At 39.2% G+C, this 27,062-nt stretch overlaps 2 protein-coding genes across 2 annotated transcripts in view; one reads left to right on the forward strand and one right to left on the reverse strand.

Annotated features, from left to right (window-relative positions):
* Window positions 1-6,606: 6,606 nt before the first annotated feature.
* Window positions 6,607-7,551, reverse strand: LOC102814766 (olfactory receptor 2H2-like). The gene has a single exon (XM_006872855.1). The coding sequence runs from the start codon at window positions 7,549-7,551 to the stop codon at window positions 6,607-6,609; it is 945 nt and encodes a 314-aa protein (XP_006872917.1).
* Window positions 7,552-19,488: 11,937 nt separating this feature from the next.
* Window positions 19,489-27,062, forward strand: part of LOC102815141 (HLA class I histocompatibility antigen, A-36 alpha chain-like) — a 26,571-nt gene continuing 18,997 nt past the window's right edge. Inside the window, exons 1-3 of the mRNA XM_006872856.1 lie at window positions 19,489-19,552; window positions 19,840-20,109; window positions 20,474-20,752. Coding sequence (XP_006872918.1) covers window positions 19,492-19,552; window positions 19,840-20,109; window positions 20,474-20,752 — 610 coding nt within the window. The 5' untranslated portion in view covers window positions 19,489-19,491. The remainder of the gene's footprint in view (window positions 19,553-19,839; window positions 20,110-20,473; window positions 20,753-27,062) is intronic.

Below are 27,062 nucleotides of genomic sequence, written 5' to 3' on the forward strand. Positions count from 1 at the left end.
TTTCATACTTCAGACATGTTATCAGAAAACACCAGTCCCTGTAGAAGGACTTCATGATTGGTAAAGTGGAGGTTGTTCAAGAAAGAGGAAGATCTTCAATGAGATGGATTGTCACAGTGGTAACAACAATGTGCTCAAATGTAACAACAGTCATGAGGATGGCACAGGACTAGACAGTATGTCATTTTGTTGTACATAGGGTCTCTAAGAAGTCTTTTGCAGCAGTTTTACCTAATGCAATATGTTGTTTGATTTCTTGACTGCTACTTCCATGAGCAGTGATTGTGGATCCAAGCAAACTGAAGTCTGACAACTTCAGTCTTTTTTTCCATTGATCATGAGGTTATTTATTGGTGAGTTGTGGCAACTTTTGTTCTCTTTACATTGAGATGCAATCCATACTGAAAATTGTAGTCTTTGATCTTCATTAGTAAGTATTTCAAGTTATCTTTGCTTTTACCAAGCAAGGTTTTGGCATTTGCATAACACAGTTTGGTAGTGAATCTTCCTCCCTTCCTGATGCCATGTTCTTTGTAATGTAATCCAGCTTCTCTGGTTATTTGCACAGCATACAGATTGAATAAATATGGTGAAATGATGCATCTTTGCTGATTTTAAGCCATACAGCATCTTCACGTTCTCTTTGAATGCCTTCCTCTTGATTTGTGTACAGGTTCCTCATGAGCACAATTAAGTGATCTGGAATACCCATTTTTCTCAACCTTATTCCAAAAGTTCAACTCTACTTTGAGGGGGCAGCTATTATCCAATCATATTTTTAGGGATCTTCTTCTGGCACTATATCTGACAATGTTCCACTGCTATTCATAAGGTTTTCAGGGACTAACCATTCAGAAGTGGTCTGCCTCACTTTATTCCTAGACTGTCTTAGTCTGGAAGCTCCCCTGAAACCTGTCCACCATGGGTGACCATGCCTATTTAAAATACCAGTGGCATAGCTTCCAGTATCATATCAACACACAAGCTACCTCAGTATGACAAACTGGCAGATGACTAGTGGTAGATATATGGAGGTAACTTGGAATAAAAGAATATAAGACAAGAAAGTTCCTTTCTACTGTGGCAATTTAGGAATAGGTGGACAGTGAGCATGAATCCCTGCTTTTGATGGTTGAATTAACAGATGGGGCACTCATCATAAGCTAGAGCTCTGTTGATAAACATATTGTGTCTTGGGTATTTGGGGGAAACCTTAAAATGCAATCCTATTTTTAAGCCTTCTTTGGAAAAGCACATTTGAAACGAAAGTAGCAGAACAAACTGTTCTCCAAAGAATATCCTACCAGACTACATATATTCTTCAGCTGATCATTTGTATAGAGAGAGGTCTTAGAGAAGAAAGATAAGATTGAGTTATTTAAATTTTTCTTTATATTTGCCTGACTCCAGTCATCAACTTTTAAAGCTTGGAAACTGTGTTCATAATTCAATAAGTTTATGTTGGTCAGGAAAGTTATCATCAGCTTTTCATCTATAATTTCTGTACCAAGAATGGGCTTTAAAATGGTAAAATGCTTCATGGAAATTAAAACCATATTTTGAGTTCAAAATCAAGTGTCCTACTCTGCCCAAATGCATCTATAAATTCAATACAATCCCAACCAAATCCCTCAAGAAATTTCTTTCTTGAGATTGACAAAATATTTTTTTTTTAATTTAGAAAGGAAAAGAGAATAATCAAAACAATCTTGAAGAAAAAAAGGATAACATTAAAGGTCCTAACCTACCTGTTTCAAGACACATTATAAAGATGAAGTAATCAAGACAGCGTGGATTAATATTGGAACAGCATATTAATCCAAAAATAAGACACATACAAAGAAGCATCAAAAATGGATAGAAAATGTAATTGAAAATTAATGAAATTTTCCTAAAAACTTTTTGAAATATATACATACCAGGATGAATAAAGTATTCCTACTAGGGTTCCAATTAAAACTTGTATGAAAGATTTGTTGGAATTTTTAATTATTATTAATGTGTTTAAACATGTCTCTGAAATCAGTGGATGGTTGCAGACCATCCACTTATCTTGGTCTTTTGAGGGTGCCTTAAAAAAAAAAAAAAAAAGATATTTCTTTTACAATAAAGAAAAAAAGTTTTGAGGTCAGGGCTGATAACAAATTTTAACAAACTCAAGCGAACATCTTCCAAAATCATTGAAGCTTTGCAACAAGTTTCTGAGAATGATGCCCCACATAAAACAAGTTGTTATATGGATCTACTGTGGTAACGAAGGGCAGGATGATTTCAACCCCTATGAATGAAGAAATTATAGCTGAATTTCAGAAATTACTGAAAGAAGACTGTATAATTACCATTGACACAACAGCTACTGAAGTTGGGGTCTCATATGTTCTGGCATTTTCACTTTAAAGTGAACATTTTGACCTCAGCAAACTGGTTGGTTGGGTGCCAAAAGCATTGCTCAAAGATTAGCTTTATGGAAGAACATCAGTCTTTTAAGGAAGATCACAGCTAATGAAGATGATTTTATAGAATAATCATAACCAGGGACGATCTTGGATTTACCAATATGATCCAGAGAACAAGGTCCAAGCAAAACAGTGTCTTCAAAGGGGATCTTCTGGACCAGTTAAATTCAAGGCAAATAGATCAACTCAGAAGGATCTAGTACTGTCATTTGGGAATCTTAAGGAGCTCTGGTAACGTAGTGGTTACGAATCGGGCTGCGAACCAAAGGTCCGCAGTTCGAAACTACCAGCTGTTCCGCGGGAGAAAGATGAGGTGATCTGCTCCCGTAAAGATTTACAGCCTCGGAAACCCTGTTCAGGGTCGCTATGGGTCGAAACCGACTCGACGGCACTTAACAACAACAACAACAACAACAAGGGGTTATCTTGAAAGATTTTTCTTGAAGAACATAGAATGATCACAGGAGCTTATTAGGAGGAACTTCTAAGAAAATTGAAAGTTGCACTGGTGAGAAAAATGCCAGAAAAGTTGTGTTGAGGCTTTTTTTTTTTTCACCCCATCACAACAATGCACCTGTTCTTTTTTGAAGGTAGAAAGAGCTGTCCTAGGAGAATTTCTTTGGGAAACCTTACCCAGTCCACTCCACAACCCAGATCTTGCCCCTTTAGACTTCCTTTTGTTCCCAAAATTCAAAAAAGTATTGCAAAGGAACATGATCTAAGTCATTTGAGGATGCCAAAACTGTCATTTTAATGCAGTGTAAATCAGAGTATAGAATTCTTCAGGTAAGGGTTAGAGAGAGGGAAACACTACCTTCAGAAGTACATAGGCTTAGATGGAGGATATGTTGAGAAATAATGGCTTCATGTTTTGATATATTTGTTTAATAAGGTTGCTATGATTTTGTGACAATGCAGTAAATATGTTCAAAAGATTTTAATAAAGACACCAACCAACAGAGTAAAAAAAATGTCTTCAATAAATTTCACTGGAGTAACTGAATATCCCTATGAAACAAAAGAATTTAAATACCTACTACACACCAGACAATAAATCAAGCTGAGAGTTTATTTCATAAATTTAAATGCAAAGCCTAAAAGTATAAAAATTTCAAGAAGAGAACATAAAGAATATTTTCACAGCCTGTGAAAAAACACCAAGAAAATTAGAAGGCAAGTCACAGACTGAGAAAAAATATTTGCAGCACATATATCTGCCAAGGACTTTTACCCAAAATACTTAATGAGCTCCCTTAACTCAATAACAACAAAAATAGAACCAATCTTTTTTTTAAATAGACAAATAACTTATTACACAGTCATTTTACAAAAGACTCGATAAAATTAATTATTCATTAGGAAAAGGCAAAGTGAAACCATAGTAAGATATCACTACACATCTACCAGAACAGCCAAAATAATTTTAATTCACAGCATCAAATGTTGGGAGAAGATATGGAACAATTAGAACTCTCTAACATTGTTGATACAAATATAAATGGTACAACCACTTTAGAAAACCGCTTCTGAGGCTTCTTAAACATGACCCAGTAATACAGCTCCTAGATATTTATCAAAGAGATAAGAAAATATCTGTCTACAGAAAATGTGAAACAAGAATGTTCATTACAGTTTTATTTATAGTATCAACACCAGGAAATAACTATGATAGCCATCAAAAGGATAAGTTAATTGAGTCATACTTATACAATGGAATGCTACATGACTCAGGAATAATAAGGAATGATCTACTGATGAATACAACGTGGATGAATCATGAAAACATTATGTTAAATGAAAGAAACCAAACAGAAAATAATCATATTGTATGATTCCATTTATAGGAAATTTTAGAATGGACGAAATAAACTTGTAACAAATCATAACAATGTTGTGCATGTTGGGGAGACAGAGTAACTGGAAAGGGGAACAATGGAGCTTTCTGGGGTATTAGAAATGCTCTGTCTTGATACTCATTCATTAAAACTGATTGAATCACTCGTAATATCTGATAATTTCACCAAATATCATTAAGCCTTAATTTAAATTTTTTAAATCACGAGTTCTCAGAGGAATGCCAGGTCCTTAACCACTGTATTAGAAATTAAGTTTCTGAACCTCAGGTGAAAACCAGGGACAAGCAAAAGTAACATTACTTTTCATATAGGTTTTCCTTTCATTTTTGCTTAGGCATTGAAATTTATGTCTTTGAAGGTTCCAGAATCATTATCTATTTTTCCCTAACTCACCAGACGTCAAATACCTGCATTTGGAGCATATTCAACATGGCCTAACAGATCATTTAGGAAAAGTTATTTCTAGACATAGTGTCTTAGTTACTTAGTGTTGCCATATCAAAAAGAAATAAAGCACACAAATAGGTGGCTTAAGAGAACAAACATTTATTTTCTCATAGCTTTAGAGACCAAAAATCCATGGTTCATGATCTTAAACCTTCAAATCAAGGAACCAAATCCCATTAGGATTTTGCTTGTACATAATCAGCCTCAGCAGTTATTTTAAAAACAGCTACTTCTTTCATAGAAATTTGCATTTTCAAAAATACAAGAATACAAACACGTTGTTGTTGTTGTTGTTAAGTGCCGGCGAGTCGGTTTCAACCCATAGCGACCCTGAACAGGGTTTCCGAGGCTGTAAATCTTTACGGGAGCAGATCACCTCATCTTTCTCCCGCAGAGCAGATGGTAGTTTCAAACTGCTGACCTTGAGGTTCGCAGCGCGATTCGTAACCACTACGCTACCATATACACACATATACACACCCTATTGATGGATTTTAAACTAATGGTGATTGTTTTGGTTACATTTTGCTTTCATTTTGTTTGTACTCAAGAGATGAAATAGCCCTTCCATTTGGATATTATGGCAAGATTAGCTCTAATGTGTTCTCAGATCTCAGATGCCTTGAAGTCAACTGTATCTGTGACAAATCTTGAGACTTACTTACACTTCTCCACAGCTTCTAATAGAGCTCTGGCAGCATAGTGGTAATGAGTTGGGCTGCTAATCTCAAGGTCAGCAGTTCAAAACTTCCAGCGTTTCTGCAGGAGAAAGATGAGGGTTTCTGCTCCTGTAAAATTTTACAGCATCAGAAACCCTATACATGGTCCCTGTGAGTCAGAACCAACTCCTTGGCACAAAACCACAACCACCATAGCTTCTAAAATGTAAGGAACTTTGCTCTTTCCCTCTACTAGAATCATAAACTCTCCCTCCCATGTATTTAAATTTGGACAGCAGGTAGGGTGGTACCTAGATGTAAGCAGGGGTTGGGGAACAAATATCTCTCCAGTTAGTTATTTAATTAAAAAAAAAAAAGTTTGAGGGTAATATTTATCACCACCATTTGACCATAAACTTCATGATGTTGATGATACTATATGCCTTATCTGTCATTTTATCACCAACATCTAGTACATAATAGGAAATCAATAAATACAGACTTGATAAATGAATAAAAATTGGATCTGATAGAATAAAGCCATCTTTTACACAATAGGAACTCACAATGAAAACAAAAGCCTATTCTTGTAAGGAGCCCAAAGTATAGGTGGCCAAAAAATTTGGACATAGGATCTTATTAGAGTAGAAACACCATGGAGAAATATATGCTTCTGGTTGGCAAATATTTTTGCACAAGGTAGTGCTAGGCACATCAACAATGGTCATATTGAGGCAAGAAGGCAGAAAACTCAGAACCAAATAATTCAGATTTCCAACATAGGCAAACATATACGTTTCTTAAAGTCTCTGTCTAAAATGTTATGGATCTTTGAACTGGACTTTTAGATGAAAGCACTGGTTGAATTTTGAGGAAAATGGAAATAACAAAATAAAAAGAAATAAATAGAAAGGCGTGAAGCACATTACTTTGTCTTTATTTTGCAAGTTTGTGTTTCTTTTGTTCCCCAAATTCAAATGTATTGTGTGTTCTTTAAGAAAATGGCTAGTAAATATATTAATTTCTATACCTTACTGTGCCTAAACCAGCACCATGAAAAAAGCAATGATAAAACAGAAATCTCAACTTGAACAAAATGCAATCTTTCTCTTCTACTTTAGGATTAGGAGGTACAACTCCAGCTTTTTGTGCCAAGGTTAACCAACAGTCTAACACATTCCAACCTCCTTAGTTATTGTGGGAATCCCAGGTCCTTCTCCCTAATCTTATTAGTGCCCCCTTTACCTCTTTGTTTCTTAAAGTGTAGATAAGGGGGTTAAGAGTAGGAGTTACTACAGTATAAAAAAGGGTGAAAAACTTGCCCCTTTCCTTAGCATAGCGATTCTTCGGTTGGAGGTAGACAGCAGTGACAGTGCCATAGAAGAGGGAAACCACAAGAAGGTGAGAAGTGCAGGTGCTAAACGCTTTCTTCTGCCCTGCAGTTGACTTTATCTTCAGCACAGCCTTACCAATAGCACCATAAGAGGAAAGAATGATGATCAAGGGTACCACTAGGAGAATAATACTGGCTATGGACATTTGAACTTCATTGTAGGTGGTGTCTGCACTGGAGAGCTGAATCAGGGCAGGAACTTCACACACAATGTCATCTACCCTCCGGCTGGAGCAAAAGGGTAACTGGAGGGTAGCAGGGGATTGGATCAGAGACTGAACAAGGCCTGTCCCCCATGCCAGAATGGAAAGCTGCAAGCAAAGTTTTGGGTGCATGATAGTGGTATATTGCAAAGGATGGCATACTGCCGCATAGCGGTCCACAGCCATGACCACAAGGAGGACACATTCAGTGGCCCCAAGCCATAAGAAGACATAGAGTTGAATGGCACAGCCAGTGTAGCTGATGGTTTTCTCTGGACCCCAGAGATTAACCAACATCTGTGGAACACAGCTGCTGGTAAAACAGAGATCTAGCAAGGAAAGGTTGGAAAGAAAGAAATACATAGGAATGTGGAGTTTTGGATCTTTTGAGGAGACAAGAACTATGACCATATTTCCAATAATCGTCAAGCAATAAAATATCAGAATGACCCAAAAAAGTACCTCCTCCAAATATGGCTTGTCAGAGAAGCCAAGGAGGATGAAATCACCGTAGCTATTGTTGCAAACTGTGATCATAGCTTCTGGGGTAACGTCTCTGGAGAATATTTCAAAAATATTTGCTCAACATCCTAAGTCTTAGTAGAATCAAAAAGCGGGCAGTGTGACTTGTTTGATTCGTTTCTACTGAAGGATAAGATTTTTCACCTGCTGTATTTGGGAAGGAAATAAAATATAAGATTTAGTGACTTAACTTAAATCATTGATATCCATCACTCATTCTATTTCTCTTTTCCTCTGCACATTTTCTGCATATTTTGCATTTAACTAGAACAATGTTATATGTAATAAGTATGTAGACAAAAATTCCTCTCTAAATATTATGAAATACATTCCATCTTTGCTCTCAAAGTTGTACATAGTTTTTGATATACAGTACTGTTCATTGCACATAATATTTCTCTCTCTCATTCTCTATTCTTTTTGATCTTTTATTTCCTGTGTCTCTTTATCTCAACTTATCTGAACATCTTCCTTTTGTGTTGCTACTTTTCATCTCTCCTAGCCCTTTAGCTCTTCCCCTCCTCCCTCTCTTTCACTCTTTCTTCTTTTTTCCTTTGTTCTTTTCACTTTCTCTCTAATTTCTTTCTTAATTTCTGACTGTGAATTCTCCCTCAATTTAGTGAGCTTGTTTATTTCTTACCTTCAGTCTTTCCTTAGATCTTGTGTTTGGAAAATAAGAAAAATCATCGGATCTATCATTTTGCTTTTGGGTGTATTTTTTTGGTTTAAGAAGGTGATGGTAAAGATTATAAGAGAGGGAAAATTGAAAATTTATGGGTAGAACCACTGAATATTTTATGGATCTAATATTTTATATTTGAAATATCACTAAAAAATAATAAAGAAAAATATAGGGGAAAGTATTAATGTATCCTAGTCAAATATATGGGAATTCAGTATTCATAGTTCCTAGACCCCACTTTGCCATTAACTAGTAAACTGATCTTTATTGAGAAAAGATCATGCTAGATTAGACAATGTCTAAAAATTCTATCAGTTCTAAAAATATGATCCTGTGATTTTTATCCTCTTCATAATAACTAACTTCTATTAAGATTGTACTTTCCTAATTTTGTTTTTTTTTAAAGCAATGATGTCTACATATCTATATCTAGTCATCTATGTATCCATCTATCTTATCTCCCCACACTCCTTTTTTATTACTAATCATTAGAGAAGATGTATTTTTCCCTTGATCAACTATTTTCACAAAAGGTTCTTGGGTAGGCAGACAGAGTCTTCATCTAGTTAGCTTTCCAAGAAAAACACAAGAATTCTTTTCATTTCTGCTTCTTCATCTTGTCTACTTCCTGAAAATATCAATTGTCCTCTGATTTTCTTGTATCTCACCTCCTCTGCATGTCAAAGCAAACAGTAGATGGGAGAGTTCATGCTGAAAGGAAGTGCACCCCATTCCTGTAGTTGCAAATGTGGGGTTCAGTATATGTATCTCACCTTCTGAAGCAGATGCTTCTTGTGCCAGTATATCTCATCTGCTCAGCCCCACTCTGATTTCAGCAGAGCCACGTCAGTTCTGTGTGAACTCAGACAAAGATTTACACATTGACATTGTCATACCTAAGACACACTGTATATGGTTTCATTGTCTTCCCACTTGGCATGGAGACAAGTACTGCCCAGAGTGAAAGCAATTTAAACACCCTAGGGGTAATCTTTACACAATGGTGCATAGTAACTAGTAGATATGTACTCCAGTCTTACTTCAGGTGAAAACTTCCCATGTGCTTTTTAGGAGGTCCTGGGAGAATTCAGTTCAAACAATTAATATGCTCAATGACTAACCATTATCTTTCAAGGTCACTCATGATTGGAGATATAATTCAGTCTTCATCTTTTTTTTTTTTTTTTGGCCTGCACCTACATACCAAGCTGATCCATTCATGAATCAAGCTCAGGTTTTTCCTCTTCCATTAGCTAGTTCTGATGTGGCACTGTGGGCTAATGTGTCAGACTGCAAAATCATTTGAACTGCAAAGTTGGTGGTTCAAGCTCACCAACTGCTCCTTGGAAACCCTATACAGGGTTGCCATGGGTAGGAATCAACTCAACAGCACTTAACAACACTAACAACATTAGCTAGTTAGAAATGCCCCCACATACCACACCCCATGCAGTCACAGATGCACTAGTTATCTAGTGCTGTTATAATAAAAATACTACAAGTTGCTGACTTTAACAAATTACGTTTTATTCTCTCACACTTTAGGAGGCTAGAAGACAAAATTCAGAGTGCACAGTCCTTTGGATGTACCAATGCCATGTTATCGTTACTACTGCTGTGTCCACCCAACCTAAGGGCTTGACAGTACCCAATTTATGATGGGCACTTTGGGCTGCTTTGCCATTTGATGATATCTTATGGTCAGGTGCCCAATCTCTATCAAGGTGCAGTAGCATACCAGGAGTTGCTTTTCAAAAGATGTGCAAGCCACTTTTGGATATGTCCAGATGTTCCTGGAAACAGCTGAGTAGTGTGGACAGCTGAGTCTTGCTAAGAACCCCAAGAATTTTGTAATTCCCAAAAACTTGCCATGCACTACACCTGACATTTATTTTTACCAGATTTTTTGCCCCTAGTACTAACATGTCTTAGAATTTGTACAGGCCAATTTTTATAGCAACTTGCACTACAGCCTAAACCTGCTGTAAAGCTCATTCTTACTCTGCAATTCATACAAAGCTGGCAGCCTTTGATGTGACCAGGATAAGGACTGGAGCAATGTTTCCAGTAAGTTCAAAACAAATGGCACTTACCTGCCTTCTTTATGATAGAAGGTGCTTGTTCTTGTTAAATGATGTCAAGTCTGTTTGGACTTATACACAACAGAACGTAATACTTCCGGGTCCTGCCCCATCCTCACAATTCTTGTTATATTTCAGTCCATAGTTGCTGACATTGTGTCAATCCATCTTATTAGGGATCTTCCTCTTTTTTGGTGATCTTTCACTTTACCATTCATCCTTCACTTCTCCAGGGACTTGTCCATCTGGACAACATTTCCAAAGTCAAGAGACACAAAGTGTCTCTCTTCTAATGAACAATCTGGCTGTACTTCTTTCAACACAGATTTGTTTGGTCTTCTGGAAATTCAAAGTACTTTCTATATTTTTTGACAACACTATAATTAAAATGCACTGATTTTTGTCCGGTATTCCTTATTCATTGTACTATGAGGCAATTGCAACTTAGTCCTCAAACTGACATCTTTGTTCTTGAACACTTTGAAGGGGTCTTTTGCAGCATATTTACCTAATGCAAAATGTCACCTGATTTTTGACTGCTGCTTAAATGAATGTTGATTGTGAATCCAAGCCAAGATTATGGATGTTTGGCATATTCTTTTCTCCATTTATCGTGATGTTATTTATTGGTCCAATTGTAAGGATTTTTGTTTTCTTTACATTTATGCTGTAGTCTTTGATCTTCACCAGGAAGCAGTTTAAGTCTTTTGACCCCAGTAAGCAAGGTTGTATCATCTGCATATCATAGGTTGTTAATGAGTCTTCCTCTAATCCTGCTGCCATGTTCTTTTTCATATAATCCAACTTTTCAAACAATTTGCTCAGCATGCACATTGAATAAATATGGTGAAAGGATACAACCCTGGTGCACACCTTTCCTTTTTAAAAGTCATTCAGTAGCCCCTTGTTCTGTTCGAATGACTACCTTATGGTTTATGTACAGGTTCCTCATGAGTACATTCTTCCTTCTGGAGTACCCATTCTTCCCACTGTTACCCATAGTTTATTATGATCCAGGAAGCCAAATGATTTGCATAGTCAATAAAGTACAAGTAAACTTCTTTCTGGTAATTTCTGCTTTCAGCCAAGATCCATCTGACATTAGCAATGATATCACTAGTCCCACATTCTCTGTGAATCCAGCTTGAATTTTTCCCTATCAATGTCCTACTGCAACCATTTTTTAATTATCTTCAGCAAGTTTTACATACATGTAATATTAATGATATTGTTTGATGATTTCTACATTACAGGGAGTGACCTTTCTTTGGAATGGACACAAATTGACTATATCTGTGAAAAGAGATGATGGAAAAGCTCCATATCACCAGTCAAAACAAGGCTGAGGCCGACTGCGGAACAGACCATCAATTACTCATATACAAATTCAAACTGGAACTGAAGAAAATGAAAACAAGTCCACGAGAGCCAAAATATGACCTTAAATATATCCCACCTGAATTCAGAGATCTGAAGAACATATTTGATATGTTAAACACTAAAGACAGAAGACCAGAAGAGTTGTGGGATGACATCAAGAACATCCTATAGGAAGAAAGCCAAAAGTCATTAAGAAGACAAGAAAGAAGGAAAAGGTCAAAATGGATATCAGAAGAGACATTGAAACTTGCTCTCTAGCATAGAGATGCTACAGCAAATGGAAGAAATGAGGAGGTCCAAGAGCTGAACAGAAAATTTCTAATATTTTTTTAATCTAGTTTTTAGCTCTAACCCTATCCACTTTTAGTAAAATAAAAAAAAAAAAATTATGAGTAAGTAAAAGTGGGTTAAGTAGCACATATGCAGTGGTAGAGCTTACCCAAAGTTAAGTCACAAAAAATATAAAATAATATAGGCGAGGTGTTTTTTTTTTCCATTGAGATTCTAAAACTATAAAGAATATATTTGAAATTCATTTTAATTATTTAATGTTTTATGTGATAAAAAAAAATCACATCCATTTTTAACCCACTAAGCTCTGGTAGCGTAGTGGTTACGAATCGGGCTGCGAACCTTAAGGTCAGCAGTTCGAAACTACCAGCCGCTCCGCGGGAGAAAGATGAGGCTTTCTACTCCCGTAAGGATTTACACCCTCGGAAACCCTGTACAGGGTCGCTATGGGTCAGAACCGACTCGACGGCACTTAACAACAACAACAACAACAAGTTGTCTGGAAATTGTAAGGTAATAGTAAATTGATCATTTTAATATTATGAGATCAGAAATCTGGGAATGTTAAAATTGATCATTTTAATATTATGAGATTAGAAATCTGGGAAGCTATGTAGTTTTAATGTGGAATGTAAGATAGCTAAGTCAAAGGAAGAACATACAATAAACCACACATCTAATTTGCTATATTAATGATCTGGGAATGATATAAAAGTACATGTTCCCTTGCTACAAGAACAAGCAAGTTGCTCGTCCAGGAGACATGAAAGCAAGTGGTTGGGTCCCCTCAGGGCAAACCACCTTCCAAGACTAAGACTCAATGGGAATACATGAGCAGGCATGCGCTCTGATTGGTGACCAGGTTCGTCACTGATAAGGGGAAGTGAGGGAAAAACAGCAATGAAGCTGCGAGCTAAGCCCTACAATGTTCCATAGACTCCTGTGAACCCGAGTGGAGACCTGGTTGGCCAGCAGTGTGGTAACACCTGGGAACTCTTGGGCCCAGAGTCAGTGACATAGTCACAGAGGACTAGAGTGGAGAGTGAAGTGTCCAGCTGATAAGAAGAGAGGTTATGTGCATAAGAACACCCACACTTGCAGATAGTACCCACTTGATCAGAGCTCAACTAGAGAAAGAAGAGGAGATAAAAGAGTAATCTGATACAATTTGATGAACTTGACCTACACCTATGGATGCAGTAGCTCAAAAGAGGGAACAAATCTTTATAGCTAGGATCATTCCCACCCCCTCCATACACAGAGCAGACAGGGATGGGCAACTTGGACCTTGGCTATCCAAAATGGGGGGGTGGGGACTACAAAGGCAAGAAGTAACTGGCTTACAAGCTTTCAAGAGGGAGCCTAGATCTAGAGGGTGTGGAGGAAGGTAGAATCTCCACTGAGTAGTATCCAATCTGTCTAGGCGGGGCTAATAAAAGGAGATGTGACTAGGTCCCTTGTGGTATAATGGTGAATAATTGTTATCAGGACTAACTGTGAGGGTTGGAAATGTAAATGTGGACTTTTGTAGCAAAAGGAGGGGAGTGATTGACTTTGCAGCCCAGGAGTGGAAGTCCCTGGAACCATAAAAGGAGAAGAGCAGAGTGCAGGACACTGCCCAGAGAAGCAGTGACATGGAGAGATGGAGTGGCTGGGAACTCTAGACCCAGAGAGCGAGAAGGGATTTGTGCTGACTACCTGGGGCCAGGTAGTTGGTTGGTTGATGATGCATGGAGGGGATATATAAGATAGGATGAACGTAAAACTAATGTTCTCCCATGTAAACTATTACATAATTCACAATAAAACATTTTTTAAAAAAGTATATGTTCCTTATGATAAGAAGTTTGTTTCATGGTCAAACTTAAGCAGGAAAGTCAAAATAGTGTTTTATCATGTTCAAAAAAATATGTATTTTTTTTAATTCAAGAAATATATATTGAGTGAACCCACTCCACGGCACTTAACAGCAGTAACATGTGCTAGAGTCCTGGTCTGGTGCTGTAGAATGGGTCAAACTCACGAGCTGTGGATGGGTCAAACTCACGAGCCTCCTAGGAAAACCTAGACAGGGCGCTATGAGTCGGAATCAACTCTAAGGCACTTAACATCAATATGTACTAGATATTGTTTCAGGTAGTGGAACCCATCAGAGAGCAAACAGAATTCTGCCCTTATAGAGTTTACAGTCTAGTTAGTGTTTATACCACTTCACCTGCACACTGTGACCCTCGACCTCAGGTGTCCAATGGCCTGGCACAGACATGAGAAATGTGCTTAGTGTCCTGTAGATGCCAAACCGGTCCACCCCACCCCCAGACAGTAGATAGGGCAGGAAGTTGGTTTTTAATAAAAAAAAAAAGCGCATTGGAGGTCACAGGAAGGACGGGCCCCTGGGGCTAGGTGGCGAGAGGCCGCAGCATCCGTTCTAGGCGCCCTGTGCGGGACGGTGCTGGAGGTGGAGGGGAGGGCCTGGGGGGCGGCCTAGTTGGCAGCAGCGGGAGGGGGCGCTGGGCGGAAGTAGCGGTGGCGCCAACGGCTGGTGTAAAATGGCGAATTTCGAAATGCTAAGGAATATGGTGTTTAGTTTTGGAGTTTCTGAACGGAATAAAAGTAGACGCAAACACGACCGTCAGATGAGAGCACTGCGGCTGCAGTCCTGCAGTTCAGATTAGAATCTGTATGGACGCCGATACCCCCGGACTCCTGAAGTACTTTCTGATTTATCTATAATTAAATCATCAGTTTTTAATCTGGATGGCCGGTCATCGCCTGTAGGACTTGACTGTGGCTGGCATCCGTTCACTGCCTTCCACTTCCGTTACACGCTGTCACCGGCCTCTCCTGTGGATTCCGCGCTGCTTCCAGACGCTAAACCTACGTTTGAGATGCAGCAGCTAACTTCCCCTACCCCTCCTGCCCATCCTGATTTGCAGTTTACAAACCTGCCTTTTTATGATGTCCTTGATGCTCTCTCTCCTCAAGCTCACTAGTTCAAAGCAGTATTCAACGATTTCAAGGTAAGTTTTTTCATGTTTTCTCTGACAACGCAACAAACTAGAGAGATATGCATTTCCTGGGATTTTTTGCCAGACACAAGGAGAGATTATACAGTCCAAATTCAGCTGAAACTTTGACTGGCAGAGGCCAATTGCCCTCAAGAAGATAACAATTCCACTAGTCTATGTGTCAACGTTAATGAAGGTGGTAACGGTCTGTTTCTGTGGGTCCACAATAGAGTTCTCCAGATGTACACAGAGTGAGCAGCACGGGCAGCAAACAGTCGCTGTTGGTCCTGGTCAGGGGTCACTCCGGGTGTACTATATCCTCCGTCAAAACATGTTTGTTGTAGGGATTCGCTGCCATAAGGCGGCGAACACTTTGGTCCCAGGAGCACTCTGACCCAGGAAATGCTGCACCATCGTCCCGGCAGGGACTACTCAGCACTCACGCAGCCTCAGGAGTGATGAGCTGGGGGACAAGCGGACAAGCGGAGGCCTATCCTCAGGGTTCTGCGAGGGTCTACGTGACTGCAGCACGGCGCCCAACCAGTCACTACTGCCAAGAGAAGTGGTCCTGGCACTATGCTCAGTTTTTAAATTAGAGTCATACAGGTTCAAGGCTAAGTCTATTAAAGCACAAAGTGAAAGTTAACTAAGCACCTAAATAAGACATATTCCCCACCACCCCTAATAAACCAATGTTGTTTCTACAAGTTCCCAAAATATACCATTGTATCATACAAATAAAATCCAATGTTGAAATTGGTTTAAAGGCTCGTACATTTTTTTATTATGATAATTAAATTGTTTTCCAAAAAAGAATTTACACTTCTCTCCCTATATCCTCCTAAAGAGTCCCGGGATGCTAGCCACAAGATCAGCAGTTCAAATCGACCAACTGTCTGCTTCCATAAACATTTACAGTCTCAGAAACCCTATTCAGGGTTGCTATGACTCAGAACTGACTCAGTGGTAATGGGTTTGTTTGTTTTAATACATATTGTAAGAGTAGCCATTTCCTTTTCTATCCATCAACATTAGTTTATAACAACCACTGAAATATATGTCATTCTATACAATGTTCTGTCAAGCAATTTCGTTTTAATTAACAATGTATTTTTATCATGCTCCCATATGTGCACACGTTTGTGTAATTCTGTTAAATGTATGAAACATTTGATTAGGAAGTTTCTTCATGATGGTCACTATGTTGTTTTAAGTTTTTATATGAAAACAATGCTTGAGTGCACATATTTTAGAGAAGTTGTGCAGGATAAACTCCAGGAATTTAAATTATTTGAAATCAGTTCAAAGGTTTGTGCATTTTAATTATGCAAATTAAATTGTTTTCTAAAAAAAAATTTACACTTCTCTCCCTATACCCTCCTACTGAGCCCTGGTACTAACCACAAGGCCAAGCCCACCAGCTGTCTGCTCCGGTAAAGATTTAAAGTCTCAGAAACCCTCTTCAGGGTCGCTATAAGTCAGAAATGATTTGGTGGCAGTGTTTTGGTTTATTTTAATACATATTATGAGAGTGGCCATTTTCTTTTATATCCATCAACATTAGTTTTTAACAACACTTAACTATATGCCAGCATGTTGGAAGAATAAAACAAAACTCAACTTTTCTATTTCCATTTCTTAATTAGAATGGGATTGAAATTATTTTATGTCTTTATGTATTTATTTTCCCTCTAAATGTCTTTTCATGATATTATCTTCTGTGAAGCCAAAAAAAAAACAAAAACAAAAAAACAACCCACTATTATTAAATCAGTTCTAACTCATATTGATCCTAAATAGGGTTTCCAAACTGTAAATCTTTTTTTTTTCTTTTTGTGAAGAATTTATTTAAATGTTTTATTTATGAACCACTCTGGCAAGGCAGCTACATGCTACAATAGCAAGTAAAAAACTGAATAATTTACTAAGAAATTTATATAATTTTACTTAAAAAGAGAAATCTTTTAAACAAATGCATTGACATTCTAAAAATTGACAAAGATGCTAATTAACTTTACTTCCTTTTTATTTTCTTAAAGAAATAACAATTTTTCCTCAATATTCTTTCACCTAATAAGCAAAAAATATGTGCTTGAAGGACATAAAATAATTTCAAGTAGTAATGAAAAACTGCTTTATGTTAGTATGTTAAATTATGCACTCTACATTGTGTTTCTGTATATTAATAAGTAAATTAACTATGGTATCTAATAAAGCCTTCCTATGTGATCCAACCTCAAAATTATCAACAAAAACATATGCTTTTTTAAATAAAGGAAAAGTATTTTAAAAAATAGGTAAGTTGTTCTCAGAAGGTACATATTTTTCACTTTTTTTTGTAAGGAATAACTATGCTCTTATAGTATTATCATTTTTAAAGATAACTTAAAGGGGTTTTCTGACATATTTTCTCTTTAATACATCCTGCGTTAATTTTCTACTATCTTCTCTTTGTTCTTGCTCTTGCTTGGTGTGGCACATTCCTCCTTTTCCTGCTCTCTATCATGAACTACCCTATTCAAATATGTAAACCCAGTTCTAGTCCAGTCTTGTCCCCACTGGTTTACATTTCTTCTCAGTTCTTCTTTTCCTTCCCACAGTCTAAAATTATTTTTCTACTTTTTGTTTTAAAAAACTATTAGTCATATCTCTTGCAACTTTTAACCAACAATTGGGCTGAGATACGACCCCTCTGGTCTTATTAAACATATGGAAAACTTCTTAACAATGATCTATCAAGAAATTCATAGTTTTGTGAGAATCAAGAGCTCACATTAGGTGACTAAAATCCACAAAAGAACCAAATCTTTGCATCATTAAATCAAACGTGGTTTGTAACACTGTATAACTAACATCAGAACATCACTTAGTTCGTTAGTCAAAAATATCTGCTGTTTATAGTGGAGAGCAGGCAATCAAAATTATTAAGCTAGCATTGATTTAATACTCCTAAATTACAATTAATAACAAGATATTTGTTGCTGTTCGTAGGTGCTGTCCAGTTCATATCAAACCATAGCAATATTATGCACAACAGAACGAAACACTGCCAGACCCTGCACCAACATCACATTGTTATTAAGTTTGAACCCATTGCTGCTGACACTATGCAAATACACTTCATTGATGGTCTTCCTCTTTTTTGCTGACTGTCCAATTTACCAAGCATGATATCCTTTTCTAGGGACTGCTGACAATATGACAGAAATATGAGAGATAAAGTTTCACCATTTTGGCTTTTAAAGAGAATTCTGGCTGTAATTTTTCCAACACAGATTTGTTTGTTCTTCTGGAAGTCCATGGTACTTTAAATAATCTCCTCTAACAACATAACTCAAATTCACCAACTCTTCTATGGCCTTCTTTATTCATTGTCCAACTGTAACATAATTACGAAGTTATTGAAAATGCCATGGCCAAGACTGTAAATCTTTATGGGAGCTGGCTGCCTCATCTTTCTCCTTGGAGAGATTGGTGGATTTGAACAGATGACTTTATGATTAGTAGCACATGGTTTATCCAAAGTACCACCATGACTTTTTCTTTATTAAAGCGTTCCTTATTTCCTTAGGGGAAAAAAATGCTAAAAATTATTTTTAACTTAGAAAAGGAGTCTTATTTTACTATGTGTACTAATGATTTGGATCCTTGTGGTACCAAGTGATTATCCATGTCTGAAATCTTTTTTATATTGAAATTCATGACATATTCTTATTCTCAAATTGTTTTTGATAGTATCTATAAAATAGTATCTGTGTTCATATTCTGATTCACAAATAATACTTTTGAATTCAGCCATGATTTTAAAATTAAAATATAAATTATAATAGTTCTTCCACAATAGCACTGTGAGGAGATCAACAGACCCAGACGCCAATAAAACAACTAACTATATTGCTGTTATTTAGTGTCCTCAAATTAGTTCCAACTCATAACAATCCTATCTACACCAGGAGGAAACAGCGTAGCCCTGCACCTTCTTCTAATTGTTGCAATGTTGCAGTCCCTTTATCAGTCCATCTCCTTATGGGTCTTCCTATTTTACAATGACCATCTATTTTATCAGTTATAATTTCCTTCCTTCAGGGACTGGTCCCTCCAGATAATATGTCTGAAGTACATAAGGCCAAATCTTGCCATCCTTATTTCTAGGAAACATTCTGGCTATACTTTTTACAAGACAGATTTGTTTATTCTTCTGACATTCAATAGGATATTCAATATTCATCGCCAACACCATAACTCAAATGGAATCAACCCCAATAGCCCCCGTGGCAGGTTATAGATGGGGAGATTACAGTTGGAATCCCTAGGTCTTACTTGAGTTTCACTTGTCCCCTCAGTAACTTGAGTCATCGCCTACAGCGTGTACACAAGACTCTCCCCGATTTCTCATTCCTATTGGTTCTCCAATTCCTGTACTAGCCAATCACCGGCACTGAGGTATACAGTTATAAGGTCCGCTCGGACACTCCTTGATGCAGATTCGCCATAAAACGCTAGTATCCTGGCTATGGCGTGCTGGATCCTACCGCTGCTCTCGGGGGCCTTGGTCCTGACCCAGACCCGCGCGGGTGAATGCGGGGCAGGACGAGAGAGGGGAAACAGCCTCTGAGGAGGGATGATTGAGCTGGGCCGCCAGGCCCGGGAGGGGGAAAGGGAAGGGCGGGACCCTTGGGGAAACTGCCTGCACGCCTTCCTCGACCCTGAACGCCCACTCTGCCCCGCCGCTCCAGACCAATGTCCTCTCGGATCTCCCGCCTCTCCTTTGCTCACAAGCCCTCTTCCCCTCCCTCCTGGACTCGGGTGGGGCACCAAGCGGGGACGCGGACTGTTGGTCTCATCCCCTCGTCGCCCGCAGGTTCCCACTCCCTGCGGTATTTCCTCACCGCTGTGTCCCGGCCTGGTCAAGGGGAGCCGCGCTTCATCGGCGTTGGCTACATGGACGACCTGCAGTTGGGACGGTTCGACAGCGACGCCCCAAATCCGAAAGCGGAGTCGCGGTTACCTTGGATGGAGCGGATGGAGCCGGGATTTTGGGAGGAGCAGACATGGGTCGCCAAACACCACGTACAGACTTACCGAGAGTACCTGGAACTCCTGCGTGGATACTACAACCTGAGCGAGACCGGTGAGTGAGGCAGGAGGGGTTGAAGGTTACGTGTTCTCTGGTTCACACAGGCAAGTCATCCCGAGTATCAGGGTCGAGGCTCCTTTGACCCCGGAGTTGTCGATAAGTGTCATTGAGTAAGTTCTGACTCAGAGCGATCCTATATAGGATTTCAAGGACCAGTTGGTGTGTTTGAACCACCAACCTTTCTGTTAGCAGCCCAGTGATTATTCTACAGAGCCACACCCGTAGAGCTACGGGAATATAGCCTGGTTTGGTTTTACTTAAGATCCAAAGGACTCTGACCCATCACTGACAGTCGGGACCACGGGGAAGGGCTATTAGGGGGTAGTTGGGGCGGGTCTGACCGCGGGGGTGGGATCAGAGTCTCACACCTACCAGGGTATGTATGGTTGCGATGTGGATCCGGATCGCCGCCTCCTCCGTGCGTACAATCAGCGAGCTTACGATGGTGCCGATTACATCGCCCTGAATGAGGACCTGCGTACCTGGACGGCGGCGGACACAGCCGCTCAGATCACCAAGCGCAAATGGGAGGAGACCGGTTTGGCGGATCTCTACAAGGCTTACTACGTGGAGGACAGGTTCCTTGACTGGATTCGTAGATGTCTGGAGATGGGAAAGGAGACACTTTTGCGCACAGGTAAACGGGACCGCTGGGCACCTCGCTGAACTCCCTTTAAGTTGAGACGAAGTCCATCCTACTGACCTCTTTAAGCAAAGGAGGGGAGGGATAATGGGATAGACAAGAGAATATCCCCTCTCACCTGGGTTAGCAAAGTAGTTAGCCCAGATTTAGAGCTCCTTTACCAGAGAGTGACTTGCCTAGAGGAGTGCTCCTTTCTCTCTGAGACAGTTAAGGGATTCCTCTCTCTCAGGGAATACCAAACCAAACTCACTGCCTTTGAGTTGATTCCAGTACATAGTGACCCTATATGACCACAAGTAGAATTGATCCATAAGGTTTCTTTTATTTTTTCAAGCTTGTAAACTGGATGCAGGTTTACAGACCAAATCAGTTTCCACTGGACAGTTCATATACATTTTGTTAAATGTCTTTGGTTGTCATCCCCAGAATGTAATATTGCCCCACTTCCCCACTATGTTTCCATTCCTTCTTCTTTCCTAAACCTTCTAAACTTTGTCTGCGGGTAAATGCTACTCTATTCGTCTCCAATGCTTGATTATTATAAGGAGTACATTACCTCTCTAGTGTTATTGTTCCCCTTTTAGACCTATTATTTATTTAAGGAGCTCTGGTAGCGTAGTGGTTACGAATCAGGCTGCTAACCTCAAGGACGGCAGTTCAAAACTACCAGCTGTTCCGTGGGAGAAATAAGAGGCGTTCTGCTCCTGTAAAGATTTGCAGCCTCAGAAACCCTGTACAGGGTTGCTTTGAGTCGGGACGGACTCTACAGTACTCAACAACAACATTATTTGTTTGGAACCTGAACTGTAGGAGTGGTTTTATTTCCATACCTGAAAGGTGGCTAAGGGCCATAGTCTCGAGGGTTTCACCAGTCTGTATTCAACCACTAAATCTGGTCCTTATGGTTTTGAATATTGTTGCATATTTTTCTCGCACTGGATTCAGGACCTCCTATTGTGATCCCTTGTGGAGGAATAAACTTTAGCCGGGCACCATCTAGTTCTTCTGGTCTCAGGGTTGTGGAGGAGACTGATGTTCACATAGTCCATTAGTCCATTGGACTAATTGTTTCCTTGCATATTCAGTGTTCTTCATTATTCTTTCCTCGTGATAGGGAGAGACCAATAGTTAGATGGCTGCTCATGAGTTTTTAAGACTCCAGTCTCTACTCATGGATAAGATATAGAACATATTCTTTGTGAACTATATTATATGTCACTTGACCTTGTATTTCCTGAAACCATGTCCTCGAGGCCCAGTTGCTCATTTTCAAGGTGTTTGGTTATGCCTAAGAAGTTTTCATAACTTTGTTTTCTGTATGCACCACTATATTCATGAATAGATTTGTAGGTATAATCCCACTTTCCCTCCCAAACAACTGTGCAGCCTCATGTCTATCCATGCATGCACCGATACTGCAGGACTGTTTATATTACAGTATTTGCTTCTGTTGCCTTGAACTCTTGCACTCCTCTCAGTGTCTTTGTCTGCCTCCATCATTTTGTATTGCTTCCCCTTCGCCCACTTTAACAAGTGCCAACCATCGAGCCAGTAATGAACCCTCTCTTCCCTTCCCACCCCTGCTAAACATCAAGGGTTCTTTCAGTGTGGAAACCTTTTCTTAATTTTTTATAACAGTGGCCCCATTTGTTCTTTTGTGATTGATGTACTTCACTCAGCATAATGTCCTCTGGGTTCATCATTTTTCTTTAGCATTGTGTAGTATTCCATTGCGTGTTTGCACCACGGTTTGTTTATCCTTCCTTCCACTGATGGGCATTTAGGGTATTTCTATCTTTTTACTATTGTGACTGTTGCTGGGTTGAATATGAGTGTGCATGTATGTATTTTCATCCAGCTCATATTTCGCTAGGAAGTGGATTGCTGGGCCATAAGTATTTTTATTTCCAACTTTTTAAGGAAGAGCTATACCACAGTGCATTTTCACCATTGAGGTTCCTAAGTTTATCCCTATTTGTTCATAGTTTTAGGTTTTACCTTTAAGTCTTTGATCCAACTATACTCTTTTATATATAAACTAGTTTTATATGTGTATACATATATATATGTGTGTGTGTGTGTATAACTGTAGATTGTTGCTGTTGTTAAGTGCCATTGAGTCAGTTTTGACCCATAATGACCGTGTATAGTTTTATACCACTGTTCTGTCAGTTTGTCTTACTGTGGTGGCTTGTGACTTGCTATGATTCTGAAAGCTATGCCACCAGAATTGTAAATACCAGCAGGGTCACCCATGGTGGACAGGTTTCAGATGACCTTCCAGACAAAGACAGACTAGGAAGAAAGAGTGACCAACTACTTCCAAATATTTAGTCACTGAAAACCTTATACATAGGAAAGAAGCACTGTCAGCTATAGTGCCAGAAAGGAGCCCCTCAGGTTGGAAGGCACTTAAAATGTGACTGGGGAAGAGCTGTCTCCTCAAAGTAGAGTTGACTGTGATAATGCGAATGGAGTAAAGCTCATGGGAGAAAAGCTGGTAGGACCTTCATTTGATGATGGGGTACAACTCAAAATGAAGAGAAACAGCTATAAGCATCCATTGAAAATCGGAACATGGAATGTACAAAGTATGAATATGAGAAATTTGGAAGTTGTAAAAAATGAAATGGAATGCATAAACATCAATATCTTTGTTTATTCAGGATCTTTCCATATAGAGTTGGTGATTTGTTTTTCCAACTCTTTAGAGAATGATAAGTCGTGGATCTGGATCAGGATTGCATTATAACTGTAGATTGTTGTTGTTGTTAAGTGCCATTGAGTCAGTTCTGACCCATAGTGACCCTGTATAGGGTTTCTGAGGAGCGGCTGGTGAGCTTGAACTGCCAACCTTGAAATTCAAACTGACTTTGCAGTCTAACACATTAACCCACAGCGCCACACCAGGACTCCAGTTTTAGATTAGTTATGATAATATTGGTGTTTCCACAATGTTGAGTTTTCTTATCCATGGGCATGGCATATGTTTCTACTTGTGTAGGTTTCTTTCAGTTTTGCGATTTTCTTTGTATAAGTCTTTTGTGCCAGTCCATCTCGTTGGGGGTCTTCCTCTTTTCCGCTGGCCCTCCATTTTGCCAAGCGCGATGTCCTTGTCCAGGGACTGGCCTTTCCTGATAATATGTCTGAAATATGAGAGGTGAAGTCTCATCATCCTTACTCCTTAGGACGTTCTGGCTTTAGTTAGTCTTACGCTGATTTGTTCTTTTGGCAGTCCATGATACTTTTAATATTCTTCTCCAACACCATATCTCAAGTGTGTCAATTCTTCTACAGTCTCCCTTATACATTGTAAAACTTTCACATCCATATAATAAGGCTACTGAAAATATCATGGGTTGGGTTAGGTGCACCTTAATTCTTAAACTGATATCTTTGTTCTTCAGCACTTAAAAGAGGTCTTGTGCAGCAGATTTGCCTAATGCAGTAAGTCTTATTATGTGAGCCAGCCCATGCAGCCAGGGTTAAAAGGAGATGATGCAGCTTTAGAAATAAAATACAGACACTGGTTAGGGTTTAAGAGAGGCAGCAGGGTTCATGATCTGTAAGATCAAAAACCCCGAGATAAAGCATGTCTCAGTAATTTTAGCCTCTGCATTCCATAAAACCTCCCAGGAAAGCATACATCAAAAAGACATCGAAGACTATTTGATTTTTTAGGCCAGGACCATTTCCTGGTATGCATCCTCAAAAACAGACCCATTATTTAGCTTTTCGTTAACCTGAGAACGCCACACTGAGTGTGAGTTCTCACATCTGGGCATCACGTTCTACATCAGTGTGCCGACATATTACGCTTGTCATGAGTCACTGGCGATGTGCTACTTCCTCATGTCATTGCCCAGGCGTGACTCCTTTCCTCGTGCCTAGTTCTCAAGTGGTCTCCAAAATGTCCCCTCGCCTTTTTTGTTTGTTTGTTTAAGATGCATCATGGTTAGAATCTGGAAGGTGTGTTTTGAGGCACAGGTCAAATTCATTCCTATTCTGCAAACTATACATAAGAAAATAAAACAGCCAATTAACAGTAAGATCACAAGAATTCCAATGCCATAATATTTAAAATAAGCAAAAGGATTAAACTGTAAAGGGCAGCAGCAAGGGCAGGCTTGCTAGATTGATATTTATCAGCTTGGGTGCTAAGAAAAAGACATCCCTTTATAATTCTATATCAAAAGTTAAATTGGAGGAAAAGGCCCCCAAAAGACAAGCCTTAATTTTTTCCCAGGGGTGTCTAGTACTGTTTCACTTTAAGGGAGTGATATAAGAGTCGATATAATTATAATGACAAGTTAAATGTTGCTGGGTTTGTAAGCTGTTTGCTTGTTCTCCAAGCCATATGACAGAGGTTTTTAGGCTAGATAGCTCCTCTTCTACATGCTTATTAATTCTATTTTGTATTCCTAAAGAATTGGGAATTGGCAGTGGCTGTCCAATTTTTCACAAAGCCAGCTGTTTGTACTAACTCATGTAGTGCTAGGAAGAAACCATTACAGCAGAGAGAATAGCAACAAGGAAAATTATACCCGCAATTAGTGGTCCTACAAATCTTCAGGAGCGATGTAATATTTTTTGAAAAGCAATTTAAATAAAGGCTAGAAAAGGGGTGGCTTCCCAGCATTCAGTGAGATTAACAGGCATCCAAGATCCTGCCATTCTAGTTAAGGGAATTAAAGTTTTGTTGCGGGTTATAGTTTTATCTATTCAGGAAAAATATTGACAGTTGTGACAAGTGAGAAGTTGATTATTGTAAGTGGGCAGTCCCACCAAAAATACATATGGATTGAAGGCACATATGACAAAATTATGGGAACCATTTAATGCCAAAACAACCTTACTTTGGCTGATTATTTTTTATTCAACATAACCCATCCATAGCTTAGCATCCATAAAGGCAGAGGCAGCTAACCATAGAGTGTCTTGGACAGGTCTTGGAAGAGATTCTGTTTTTAATTGTCGCATTGGAGGGCTAAACCCGACATTATGCCACTGGAGAAAGGTGTCCTTATCAGATTCTACACCACTAATCCTTCCATTGACATGGTGCCAATGCTACATAAGTTTATGCCAGGTACAATCAGAGGGGAATCCTGGAGTTCTCCGCTAGGACTCCAATCAATTATTGTCCAAAGAGAATTTAGAGTTTTATAGTTGCCAACTTCCCCTATACAAGGGTCCCATGGGAGCAGGGAAGAGGTGGCCCAGTATATCTTTGCATGACAAACTGGGAGGATGGGGTGAGAATCGTTGGTGGTATTATAAAACTTTTCAAAGGAAGATAGTCCAAAAAAGCTGAGGTTATAGGGGCTGGTGTGGGTCATCCAAATGCGACCTTTTATCTCCGGACATATAGATAGGCATGGTGTTCTGCCCTACACACAAAGGGGGGTATTCTGCATGGTCACTATAGTTTACAAAGGCAGACTACTTCATTCCTCCAAAATGTACAAGGCCTGGTAACCATTCAGAGCTATTATGATAAAAAACTGGTGGGGGGGTCTAGCCAGGTGTCAGCCACATTAAAGGTGGATTACAGAGGGGAGGGAGGGGAAGTTGGAGCATAGGGCACAGAATAGACATAGGATAGTTTGGGTGCTGGGAAAGGGGGCAGTGTACAAAAATGGGGAGGGGAATTGAAGAACAAAGCAGATGGGAGAACAATTAGGCAAGTTTTCATGGACTAAGTGGGACAGAGGTAAAGAATGATGTATGCACAACCTTGGAACAACAGGGCTCTGGAATACAGGGATTGAGACATGGTTGAAATGGGGAAATAATGTTAAGATGCTTGGCTGTCTTTTGAATCTTGGTTTCTCTTGCATACCATTACAAAATAGATACTGGAGGGGGAGAGGAAAAAATAGCCAAAAATATCACCATAGAAAGCTTGTAAGTCCGTCTTCTGTCTATAACTGATTGGAATACCTAAAATAGGGCTACAATGTGCCCAGTGAAGGACGCTTCACTGTGCCCTGCAGAGTCTCTGCATTACATAAGACTATAGATGGAATCCTGAACAGCATCCAGAATCTTCAGAGGTGGAAAATTTCCACTTGAAAGGATGGGCAGACCAGCCTGGAGTGGATAGAAGAACAAGAGATACTTCTTGAAAGAAATACCAACAGGAAAAATAAAAAACAATATAGGCAGACTGACTGATTACTACAAAAATAAGCAAGTTGCTCACCCAGGAGACATCAAGGTAAGTGGTCGGGTCCTCTCAGAGCAAACTCCCTTCCAAGACTAAGACTTAATGGGAATACACACTCTGATTGGTGAGCATGTT

Source organism: Chrysochloris asiatica, unplaced genomic scaffold (assembly GCF_000296735.1).
Source record: "Chrysochloris asiatica unplaced genomic scaffold, ChrAsi1.0 scaffold00213, whole genome shotgun sequence".
Classification (NCBI taxonomy): Eukaryota; Metazoa; Chordata; class Mammalia; order Afrosoricida; family Chrysochloridae; genus Chrysochloris; species Chrysochloris asiatica.